Genomic DNA, 13455 nt, shown 5'->3' with positions numbered 1-13455 from the left:
AATTCGTGAATGTCTTCGTTGTAGAAACCGTGATGTCATGACCTATCGTCTTACTAATCCTCATTCAAGTGACAGCATATAGGGAAGCCCTATGTACATATATAGTACGTTTGTATTATGTGGAACATAATGACTTGCAATCGCTACTGCGTACAGTTTTTCATTCGAAAACAAAGGAATCCTTTGTTACTTTACGATTAATCTCGTCGAAATGAAACGGTTATATCTGATTTGTAATTTTAAAATAGGATCCATTATCTTCGATGTACAATCATTTCATTTAAAATTAAATACAAATTGTTTCATGGAAAATAATTTATTCGGATGATGTTCTATATTTGATTGAAAATGCTTTTGTGAATCTGTTATGAGAGATAAAATTAGATGAAAGATAAATAAATTAAATTTATTAAATTTTTTTAAATTTATTGAAATTTTTAATAATTGTCATTCAAAAACTTTCGTTTTTATTTGAATTTCTAAAATTACATAATGTAAGTACAATTAATTTATATTATTAGATTATTATAATATATAACATTTCGTGGATTAATATATTAATATTAGTATAAATAATTTTAAAAAAGTACCTATACGATGTCACTTTGTCACATTTATTAAATTCACGACAGCTGCTAAATTTTCTTTATTAAATTTTATCAGCATTTAATAAATTTGTAATATTATTAATAAAGATATTCTTTTTAAACGCAAAAAAGTATGCATTTAAAATTATGTAAGATAGTTATGAAAATATAAGATAGATGCGGATGGAATGAAATCGTATTAAAAAATTTCGTATAAATTTATTCACAAATAATATTTTTCATATAATAGCAAAAAAAACTTTGTCATTTATTGATATATCATTTTCATCTCCATAAACTCTGTTTCAAATATTGAAACAAAAAAATCGATATTTCCTTCGAAACAAAAGTTTTAGTGACCTATATTTTTACTAGTTCATTTGTAACATGTATGAAGCGTATAATTGTTATCGCTTTGCATATTTTAATCAAAAGTCATGGATGTATGTCACGTTAATTGATGCATGGACTCTTCAATAAAAGTTTAAAAAGTATTCAACGAATAATTGATGCGTATATAAGCATATATCTAATATATATACGCATATATCTAATATCATACATAGATAATTAAATTTAATTAAAAATTTGTTTTGTTGGTAAATTTTATATGTTAATATTAATGCAATAAAATGATTTTATTTATTTTTTTTATTTCGTAAAAATTAATACGTTCATTAAAATAATTCATCTAAATATTTTCATACATAATTTCAAGAAACGAAACAATGTGATAATTTATGTTTTAATTAGTTCTTTGACTTAAATCATTATTAAATATCATAGAATTTTATTTCAAATATCTCATTGTTAGTATTTGCATTTCATTCATAATATAAACCACGTTAATGAAATGCTTAATATTTAACTACCGGTATCATCGAATGGTACTAACAATTCTAGTAAACAATATGAAATGCTTGCATGCATAATTAATTATAAAAACATGCATGATGATCTGATGATAATCGAGGATTTTCGATTGTTGAAGGTCATGAAATTTTGCGATGCCACAGTGACCCATAAATTACAAAATTGAACGAACTCGCGTTACACATAATACGTGGATACCGATAAAAGCCTGCCAAACATACCATGATGAGATGAGAAGAATTAAAATCATTGTTATAATATAATATCTCAAAAATAAGGTAATTTGAAACCATAAAATTTATATAAATTTCTTGTTAAACTTTTAGATTTATTAAATATATTTTTGAATAATCCAATATTATTATAATCCATAATATTATATTTCAATTTCCTTTAAAATTATTAAATTTATTCACATGTACAATAATAATTTTTATTTCAAAATTATATTTTGATATTTAATTTTTCAACAATAAAAATAAAATTAACTGGAAAAGATAATTGGAAACAATCTACATACCGATATTCAAGCAATATTACAATACGCTGTCTTAGACTTGAACGTATTTCTTTATCGTATTAAAATAGGTTATATGAGAAACCCTTTACAGGGAACTGTGCTTGTGTGTTACGTTCCTGTTCCCGAGTCACTGCTAGGGGTGCTTGCCCTGCGGGTGAACTTAGACAGTAGGTTGCCGCCACGAAAGACGGTTTTAACGTCGATAGTCACTATTCGAATCGTTCAGTAACCCGAATGTCAGTCGATATCTGCAAACTCGATGGCCAGGATGGGAAGGTTCTTCCAATTCATGTGCCACAGGTATTTTGTTTTTTTTTTGCGTTTCCAAAATTTAATTGACAATTTAAAATTTTCAAAGGAAGTTGGAATTATTGAAATTTAAAGATTATTCCCAGACAAATAACGTGTAATGTATAAATTACATCTAATAAGTGTTATTATTTATACATGATAAATAAATATGGAATTAATTGTTAATTTTTGTTGAAAAGATAAATTATGTATTTATCTTTTTATTCCTTATCATGATTTCTGAGTTATAATTGAATTTTTAAATTTTTATTTAAATTATTTTTTAGTTTTTGACAGTTATATGTTAATATGATTTAATATATAATTTTATAATTACTTATGATGCATTATATTTTTTCTTATTAGTACATGGCCTACATTCAACATTGCAACTCCCTTTTCATTTTTTGTTCTTTTATTTTATACTATTTCTATAATATTAATTGTTCTTGAATAAAAATTTACTTATGACTTGTAATTTTTAATTTTCACAATTTGTATTTAATCTTGTTAGTATTTGTGAAATCGTATGCAATGTCTATTGTACTGTTTGTAGAACGTGAGTCTCTTGGAAACGTATCGTTACGTCATGGAAAATGCAGCAGGTTAGCCTCTTTTCTTTGACATAAATACCTATCTATATTAATTATATACAATATTTTAAATTAATTTTAATTATATTTTCATTTTTTTTTTAATTTAACATTAAACTTTACATTATATCTAATGAAATTTAAAATATTCTTCACAAAATATACATATATTTATAATTTGAACAATAATATTATAATCATATTTTACTTCTATAATATTATCCTATTGATTTTTTTATTTTTTAGATTCCAGAGTAGCAGATTGGATGTTAATGAGTAGTCCATTTCCATTGCTAGGAATTATATTTCTTTATTTGCTCTTTGTTCTTCGTCTTGGCCCATTGTGGATGAAAAATCGAAAACCATACAGTTTAAACAAAATTATGATTTGTTACAATATTTTTATGTCAACTGCCAGTGGAACTGTATTTTATGGAGTGAGTCATTCACATTAGATCAGATCATCATTTTTTTAAAAATTAACAATACTTGAAACAATTAATATATTTTTGTTAAGTTGTTAACATCTGCCACAAAATTTTCTCTTGGATGCGAACCTCATATCGTTATGAATGATCCCAAATCTTATCGTGTAAGTACGAAAGGCATTAAAGAAACGCAAATATCGATATTACGAGGATTGTATCGTACTTAATAGATGGCTCGATGGATGTGGAGGCTCTTAATGTTGAAAGTCCTCGAGTTGAGCGACACTATCATCTTCGTTCTAAGGAAAAAATACAACCAAGCATCTTTTCTTCACATTTATCATCACACATCGACCGTTCTTCTTGCCTGGATAGCATGCAAATTTGTCCCAGGTAAATCTACGCAATAAATTTGATTTCTTTCTTTCAAATCTAAATTTAATTGTTAAAAATTATATTCTATATTTTTATAATCATTTATTATATTACAACTTAAATTTCTTATAATTTTTCAACGATTTCACTTATATACTTAAATGAAACTATTTAATTTAAAAATATTTCATTAAGCACGAAGATATGTCAAACGAAGCTTTTCATTCTAATCCAAAGCCAACCTACTCTCGTCAACGTGTATCCTCACCAACTTTTAAAACACTTTCGATAAGCATTTTGAAAAAAAACAAAAAAAAAAAAATCCTATGGATCTCTAAATTAAATTGCCCCGCGATGTATCAAATTTACCTATTACCCCGATACAAAATGGACACGATATATAAAACGGTCAGACCGCGTATTCGAGCGAATTTCCAACAGTCGTAAATAAAATTCCCTTTCTCCTGTTTCCCAAAATCCATTGGCCGTTGCCCAATGTAACTTTGCCCATTCGTAACTATTCACCATCTCACTTTGAAACGTGTTAAACGGTTCGTTGCGTTATTTACAGGTGGTATGTGGCCGTTCACGATTATGCCAAACTGCATCGTGCACGTGATTATGTACACCTATTATCTGCTCGCCTGCTTGGGCCCAGAAGTGCAAAAGAGGATCGCGCCTTGGAAACAATACATTACGGGTTTACAAATGGTACGTTCCCATTTTCTATCTGGCTCTGCTATCTGCCACGCTGCATACACATTGCCTGGAATGCATATATTGTGTCGGGGGATGGTGTTGTTGGGTGTTGCACCCGGTGAATTGCCGTGCTGGGAGCGTTATTCGCTCATTTCACCGTGCACGGCCTCGTATCGCGTAATCGCAAAATTACATTCCCTGTCCAGCGCCGAATTTTTCCAACGTGAAATTGCTATTGACGCCCGGCCCCGGCCGATCGGTTACTGGGGATCGGTTAAGTAAATTAATCCATGTATAAGCGAATAACGCGTAGAAAATATTCGTTCCGCGCGTCTATTCGGCTGTTCAATCGTTTGCGAAACTGTTTGTGATATTGACAGAAATGGTGGTAATAGAAGTAAGAATTCATGGACATTATTTTAATAATGTGAGATTAGATTTAAATATAGAGGGAGAAAATTTATTGATAGTAATTTATAATATTTATTTATAATAGTAATATATTTATAATAGTAATATATTTAATTTTCGTTTGATTTCATTTAAATGTAACTTCAATAACAAAATTAATAATCGCATGTGTGATATTATTGAATTTGTTAAATGACTTGATATTTTTCAATGTTGATTAGAAAATTTTAAAGATAAAGTACTTGAAAAAAGTGTTAAGGAAGAGAAGATTTGATAAATAATGCAATTCCAATTGCAATTTTTCATCATGACCAACGTTTTGTAAGTATAATTTTTAATTTGTTCATATTATTAATAACAATAAGAAATCTCCTTGAAGATTGATTATTTGTACTTGTTCAAGAGAAAAATAATTATGTTATTTCATGCAATATTTGCAGAAAAAATGAAATATTGGTTCAAAGATGTATAGCGTGTTTTCGAAAAAGGATTGACTATTCGATGGATGATAAAGAATTCAATATGTTCCACCAGTCGAACCAATTTTTACAGTTACAGTGAAATTATTCTTTATGCTTTCACTGGCGTGGCAAGGATCGCGGATGAAATGCGCGCAGTCGTAAAATATAAATGTCAAAAAGGTGTACGGCAGCAACGTTTTTCAGGGATAACGAAGCACCGGAAATAAATCATGTTTCCGGTGAAAAACTTTTTGTTTCATCTCGATCTCAGAACTTATCACATAACTTGTTTAAAGCAATTTAAAACGCGAATAAATCTAATGTTTCGTTTCTAAGATTTTCGAATCGTTAAAGATTAAAATTGTATAATAGATTTTTTGAATCTAGTTATCTATAGCTTTTACATTTGGCTCAGCCGCAAGAATTTAATGCTGTTGTGGAATTCTGTTGTTGAAACAGATTCTTCCATTTCAAATGGTTCACTGATCTTTGCAATAGAATTGTGAATACATTTTCCAAATTCCAAACTGTCTCTCTATAAATTTATCTGAAAATTTTCATTCCAATGACGCCACTGATTTTGTTTCGAGCTTGTTCATGAGTCTTGCTTTTTGATAAGATGTTAGATTCAATATAGTATTATTAAATGAATGCATATCCTGGATATTTTTAGAGATTCTTAGAAATCAGAAGATTCGTGTTCATGTAATTTAAACACAAGAAATTGATGAAGGTTATTTCTATAAAAATTTCAATTACTTTTTTCTAATTCTAATTTTTTTGGTTTGTATAATATCGAATTTAATAAATTTGATTTGTAATTTAAATTTCAGTTAATTATATTTAGATTAGTTTTTTATCTCATTTTATTATGAATATAAATTATTTTGAATTGTGAAAAAATTATTCAAATTTAACGGTAAAATTCATGAATATAATATTATTAATTATCTCCATAAAGTTTATTGGCTGAAATTTTACTATATCATCATCATTAGAATAAAGTTATAAAAGTTAGAAAATTTCTAAACATTTTTATTTCAAAACAATATTAAAATAAATCAGATATTGGACGTTCAATGATTGCATTGAAAATTTCATTCGAGTCTCTAAAATCCAGGAATCGCAAGATGAATAAAAAAAGCATTGTTCGAGCATTTTGGAAAACAATGAAATATCGACCACGCCTTCAATCTCCATCGTTAAGAGGTGCAATATGCTTTAGTCGACGAGCACGAAATAAAAATGCATATGAAAACATATATCAGGCATGTATAGGGTGTATCAAATTCGTTGGAGAAAAATATTATTAATAAATTTTAATAAACAATCTATAAGAAAATTATAATGATAAATTAATCCAATCACTTACTTAAATAAATATATTTAAATATATTACATATAAATTATAGAAAAATAATATGAATCCAAATTGAAGTTGAATGATATCGTTTAAAGCTTATTTTCTAAATTATAGTCAGACTTTCATCCACATTTCATCTACAAAATTAAATTGTTTACAACTTGAAAATTAACAAATATACATACCACTTTTTTGCTCGTTTCCTTTAAATGTTTTCACGCTCTATATAGATACTCATATTCAAAACTTTCTCCTTATCTTTCGTATACACCCTATATATGTGTTTTTCGTTTAGCGTGCATATTGGCTCGCATTTGGCTTGCCTAACTCGATAACCGGATTTTCGCGCAGGAGGTTGAAAGGGTCGTAAGTGCCTGATGTGGAATTACACGTGTACCGGCGGTGATTCGATTTGCGTTTCGAATCCCGACAGGAAACAACGAGAAGAGGGGCTAACGCTGGTTTTTAATTAAATTATCCGTCGGTAGGGAACTTTTATTTCTCCGTGAGGTATCTACAGGACGATTTATCGGGTTACGCGGCCGTTTAATTTCGAGTTTCGAACGTTTCACGGCGTAACGAGTGGAAGTCAAGGCTTCGACCGAAGAGAATCTCGTCAAGTTAGATTTAGAGGTCCGTTTTAAGTAGAACCGCGAAGAGATATTTCATTAAACTCCGTTGTACGTGAATAATATTGTTCGATATCATTACATCTTGTTATAATTATTCTTTTGGATTTCTTTCTGTGAATTTTTGATCGGACTCAGATGAACAGATTTTTGATCGAAACTCAATACGTTCGGTTTATTTTAATAATTTTATGAATTAATAACTTTAAAATTTGCATAAAATTATGATTTGTTGAAAGTCATAATTTATTTTGGATGGATTCAATTCTTAATTTCTTAAATCGTAAAGATTATCTTATAATTTAAATACATATTTGAATACATATTAAGTTATTTATTCATTAATATTTATTTGAAAAGTATTCGTGGTATTCTTTTTTTCTTTAAACGAAAGATTTATTTCAATGAAATAATATAAAGTGGAAAATATTTTCTTGTATGCTTTCAGGTCCAGTTTATTATTATGATATGTTATACGTTTCAAACTTTGTTGCCTTCGTGTGAACCAAATCGAAAACCGATAGCCTATATTTATATGTCGCAGATCCTTATCATGTTTGGTATGTTTTGCGACTATTACAAGAAATCATATCTCAGAAAAAAGATGAAGTAATAACAATTCAGAGAGAATCAGAAAAGTCGAGGTAAGTAAAAATTATTCAAGTTTTAATAATTTTCAATAATTATCTTCTATTAAATTAAAACTGATTTACTTTTTCTAAAAGAACAAATTTCGTTATCTATACATTTTATTCTATTATTCTCGAAAATTACATATTATAAAAGATTGGAAGCATATTAAATACAAAATTATAATTATCTAAAAATACATGGTGATTCAATCACATGTGATTGAAATTTCTCTCCATCACATATTTTAATTAATTATTGCTTTAATTTTATATCCATAAATCCATCAACTTCCTGTTCAAATATTATAATAATCGTCTCATTCGTATGCATTAATAGGTGATTACACGTTGTGTAAATGCTACCATGAAAATCCAGTAGAGTCCAACCATTGTGACCGCGCGATATGCTTCATCCTGGAGGGCGTATCTCTCTACACAGTGATAATTCCATGAAAAATCGGAATAGAGCGATCGTGAATGCTTGATAAAACACGGTTGGTGGAACACATTAGAAAGACACGCATCAGGAAGCAAGCATGGGGCATGATACAAGGGTAAAATTCGCATATCCGAGTCAGTTCGCATTTTTGCTCGCGGAGATGCTTTTGGTCGATCCTCTATTCTTTTTTTTTATTTTTTTCTATTTTATTTTATTTCTTCGTTTTCCCTTTCTCTCTCTTTCATCAGTGTCCTCTCGAAACGAAACACATATTACATTTCGTTCCGTATAGTATCGATACAGCGGTGGCGCACGCGACACGATCGTGACTGTGATTTTATTAAAATCCAGCAAACAGTGGATCGACGTTAACGTTCGTTCTATACTTTCACGGAATATTTTATTCTTTTAATGATATTCGTTTGTAGTTTTGCAAATTTTCCCTTTTTTTTTCTTTTCTTTTATTTCAGAAATATAAAAAGATGGGATATTAACTTCTTGAGGGATGAATTTATTAAAATCGATGAAAAACTATTATTTCTTTCCTTTTTTTTTTTTAATAAAAATTTTTTTTTATATTGCTCATTTACTATGAATTGATGTAAGAATTGTTAATTTTTAAATAACTAAGCTTCTTTGATATGCGATTATTTAATTTTGACACATGAATTTATTATCCCTCAAGCAGTTAAATATTTCGTTGGAATAAATCCACGCGAGGTAAACGTTCAAATAAAGAAAATTAATTATGATTACAGTTATACACTATGTAAGTTTTGGATTTTACTTATACAACGAACTTATATTTTACACATATATTGGAATAACAAACTGAAATGTTTGTATAATAAATGTTATTAAATTTAAATATTTCAGTATTGAATTAAATAATAAAATAAAATTTTCTATAGAATAATGAAATAATTTCAATATAATGTCATAGAAATGTTTTATCATAGTTTTTATAAATTATTTTTAATTGAATTTAAACAAATTAAGTAATCAAGTATGGAAAGTTAATTATTTTATATTAAAGTACAACTTTGATGAGTAGAAACAATTTACAATTTACAATTCTTGTAAATTGTATTAAATTCCATTAAAAGTTATTCAATTTGGTAAGAAAATATAAAATTTTTTAGGAAAAATTTCATGTAAATTGTTTAAATAAATTTTTATTCATTCCTTTTGGGGTAAGAGGATCTTTTCTTAATAGTATAATTTAAATACTTTTCATGTAGATGCCATTAGAAAGTTCAACGGATAGTCTGTACTTTTGATCCAGTATCATTAATCAGCTTTTAATAATCCAACTTCATTAATCTTCATTACTAATTGTTCAAACTTCATTAATAATTAATTTGTAAAATATTTCTATATCAGATTTTAATAATCAAACTTCATTAGTCAAATTTGTAAAATATCCTGTATATTTTTTTTTTATAAATACTTATTTTTTTTACACATTAACTATATTGATACAAGTTCTGATGTTTTAAAATTGGTCTGGAGTTACGATATATCAATCTGAAAGTATTGATATTCTTTTTAATGATTATTTTGGCTTACGTTTGCTATAATTGTTATAACTTTAATTAATTTCTAATTTCAAAGAGTATACATATATTGTCGACACAAAATATCATCCTTCTAAATTAAATTTACTATAAATAATTTTATACAACGTATTTGAAATTATTTATCTCGCCGGACTCAAAAACCAATATAACTTTTTCAACATCACAATATATCTTTTAATGAACATTTTATACGCATCTATCCTATATGAGCTTGCATCCCCTCTTACAGACACGTGTGCCTAAAGGGGTGACATTACAGAAACGTTTTCCTGGCCGACCGAAATTAGCATAGAGGATTACCGTGTCTGTGGCTTAAAGTCGACACGCATGGTTGCACGCCGATAAGAGTTTATTAACGCTGGGTATATTTATCTTGCAATTTCGACCGACGCGAAACCCTTTACCCTCCCCTCAACTTTCCCTCTCAGGATTCAGGAGGTAAGCTGGTCCAAAGAGCTATCTATAATATATGTATGCGTATACAATTTGTTAAAGATGATGAATTGTTTCGATTATAATAATTTAATTTTCTATAATGTTTTGTTCAATGAAGATAATATTGTATGTTAATAATTATTGAGAGGGAATGACTTGAAAATACGAAGAGGAAAATTATATCAGACTCAGAGATAAAATGTGTAAAAAACACAACAGAAATAAAAACTTCTTAAGAGTTTAAAATATTCAAAAGATATGGAAGAAAGTAGAATATGCAAATGTTTCTTTAAATTGTCTAATTTCTTTAAAAGCGTTAATTAAATAAATTGCTGTAAAATCTAGCTCAAAAAATGCAACGATCGTACAATTGCCTTTCGTTTGCAAAAATATGAGGGGAACTTCTCGTTTTATTCCACTTTGTAACGTTTTAACAGAGAATCGCTATTCCTTTTACTGAATTAGTAATATTAAAGAGTCCGCGAGTGCATTACTTTTGCCTTGAAGTATTAAACGAGGGCGTGAGCACCCTCTATAGTTGCATGCAATACTTACAGCCAGCGAAAGAAAAAGGGGAAAAGTGGATCTTTTCGTCTGAAATGTATGACCATGTTGCCTTTCCTTTACTAAGCGAATTCATTTTTTAGACTTCATGGAGGTTTGTTTCAACGTTGCAAAGTTTTTGTCGTGCCATAATTTTTTCGATTTGAAAATTTCAAACAGTCAGTGAAGTCACTTTTTCTCGAGGAATAATGTTAGCAAAGTTCGCCTATGGTTAGGCTGTTTCATAATTTCAGCCAATTTTTAAATTTTTATTATGAAAACTTAACATATATGAGAATTACCACCATATTTTTGTCTTTTATTATTCTTTCAGTTGGATTCCATTTCTTTTCAGAAATTCTATTCGTTTTTAATATATATACATTTTTTATCGGTAAAACAAAGAACTTAAAATAAAATCATTTAGATTCTTCAACAAATTCCAAAAATAAGTATAACTATTACATAATTTATTTTAAAATTCCATCAAATTAAATTGAAAATATTAAAATAATTAAAATATATTTATAATAATTCTTATTATAATAGAAACGTTATAATAGAATAATATATCGCAACATTGCATACCTAACAAGAATCTGTTCCACCATCGAAGAGTGCAAATGGCTGTGTGAGATATAATGGCTATGAAAGATATACGATTACAGCAAGCGATTCGAACGAGCTTTCGAATCATCCTATCGCCCCATAGAAACGGAAGTTGGCTGCACTCTGACTCGTTGTATCCGGCAAACGTATGTATGCGTTTAAGCAAGCAGTTACGTCGCACAGTGTGCAATATGGAAGCGGTACTTTGTCTTATAAATTTCGCGATATTGGCTCTGCTGCAAAAGAATCACGGCCATGCGCGTCCCGCCAATAATGAGTCCGAGAAGAGAAATTAAAATTTTCGACTGATAAAAAACGATGTCGTTCCTAGTCTGTGCGATGCAATTGTACGGCAGCTGGTCTAGTCATACAGATACAATTCATATCTCGCAAAAAAATAGGAAAACGGACAAATGATTTTTATCAACGTTTAATAAACGAGAGAAGAATTACAACAATTGAAAATTTATAAAAATATAATTACGACAAAAGTGATTTTTAAATAAGATTAAATTGCAAATTTTTAACAATTATAAGCTAAACGCAAGAGAAGAGAAAGATCATGATATTTATGACTTATATATTCTATGTATGAAACCATAAGATGTCACAATGTCGTTTGGTCAAAAGCACACTTGGCGATAGCATGCTGGAATTTAATAACCACTGTGCTCCAACTTGAACCCGTTTAGAATTTAATACTAATTTAAAAGAGATTAGTTCTGTATCCAGCTCTAGACAAGGATCACTACCCTCTCAACCGACCCCCTACCTACATCCTGGGCTGAATTTTAGGGGTAGCAACCGGGCACAGAAGCCGTGTTCCCATGGGGAAAGCGGCTTAATTAATTGAGCTTAATTTAAATTTAATTTAATTTTCCTTGTATTCATTCTCTTTCTCACTCTTTCTTTCTCTTTCTTTTTCTCTCTCTCTTTCTCTCCTCTTCCTTTCTCAATTATATTCATAGACACGTGTGTTTCCCATCTTCGAATATCTTTTAAATATGTACAGATTATTACAATTGATTAATATTTGTACGATAAAATTGGCGAGAGGAATATGATCAAGTATATCAAATTTTCACAAATTTGTAATAACCGAATTGTTTTATATGCAATCTTGTTCAAGATTGTTTTCAAGATTCGATTATACCAAGAAATAGATAATTATTTATTGAAAAATTTAAAAGTATATAAAAATGTTAATATCAAACTTAGAATTATTCAATTTTTATTTGAAATACTTTTTGATACTTTTAGAAAACAAGTGTATTATTTTATATAATAAAATTACGGATATAAGTTTAATTAAATTTGAGAATACATGAAGACCAAATTCAAAAACAGCAATTTACAGAAAATTCAAACTTTCCAGCATCCATAAACAGTAAGCAGCTGTAATTACTCTTCTTTAACCTAGATTGGAATTCTTTCCTTAAAGTTTGAGCAAAGGCTAACAGGTGCAAATAAAACAATTAAACCCGTGCATTGTCTTGAATTCATAAATTTATAACCATCGTAAATTTCAATGATCGAAATACCATAGTACGAGTAAAACAAATCGGTTAAAACAAATAAAACTTTGGAATACTTTACAGGCATCCTACGTACGAAACTTCTTTTAAATATTATTCCCTACAACCAGGACAAAATTCTAAGAACAGATGCTATCACTTTCAAAGTTAAAATCACTCAATATGGAAGAATTGTTTTTTCCACGAATCCCCCTCCCTCCTATATATATAAAACCTCACAATACATTCCATCCCCCTTTCGAGTTTCTATATCTCGAGCCGGGAAGAGGATGGGAGGAAAAAGTTTGAAACGAACGCAGGCATCGAATGATTTACCTCGAATGTAAATCATTTCTTCCCGAGGCACGCGGTTCGCCACGATTCTGCGTGAATTTCGTGGAAACGATTCGTATCTCGTTCGTCCCACTTAGCTCGTTGGATATCGAATACCTCCCTCCCCCCTCGTACCAACT

The 13455-nt window shown here is 29.0% G+C and overlaps 1 protein-coding gene across 3 annotated transcripts; it reads left to right on the top strand.

Moving 5' to 3' along the window:
• Positions 1-1444: 1444 nt before the first annotated feature.
• LOC102681399 (elongation of very long chain fatty acids protein AAEL008004-like) lies at positions 1445-10500 on the top strand. 3 transcript variants are annotated; one of them, XM_006623860.2, is made up of 10 exons: positions 1445-1738; positions 2072-2280; positions 2828-2876; positions 3111-3301; positions 3382-3456; positions 3523-3685; positions 4239-4378; positions 7679-7878; positions 7962-7966; positions 8202-9169. In XM_006623860.2, exons 2-8 carry the CDS (start codon positions 2215-2217, stop codon positions 7841-7843), a joined length of 849 nt encoding a protein of 282 aa, XP_006623923.1. In that variant the 5' UTR covers positions 1445-1738; positions 2072-2214; the 3' UTR covers positions 7844-7878; positions 7962-7966; positions 8202-9169. The 3 variants fall into 3 exon arrangements, 2 of the variants coding, with proteins under 2 accessions (XP_006623923.1, XP_006623922.1); XR_422796.2 differs by lacking the exon at positions 7962-7966 and adding an exon at positions 10111-10500 and having other exon boundaries at positions 1446-1738; positions 8200-8416; XM_006623859.2 differs by lacking the exon at positions 7962-7966 and having other exon boundaries at positions 1446-1738; positions 8200-9169.
• Positions 10501-13455: the final 2955 nt, after the last annotated feature.

Source organism: Apis dorsata, unplaced genomic scaffold (assembly GCF_000469605.1).
Source record: "Apis dorsata unplaced genomic scaffold, Apis dorsata 1.3 scaffold_963, whole genome shotgun sequence".
Taxonomy (NCBI): Eukaryota; Metazoa; Arthropoda; class Insecta; order Hymenoptera; family Apidae; genus Apis; species Apis dorsata.
The sequence above is the reverse complement of the archived record's forward strand: the minus strand, read 5'-3'. Positions and strand labels throughout refer to the sequence as shown.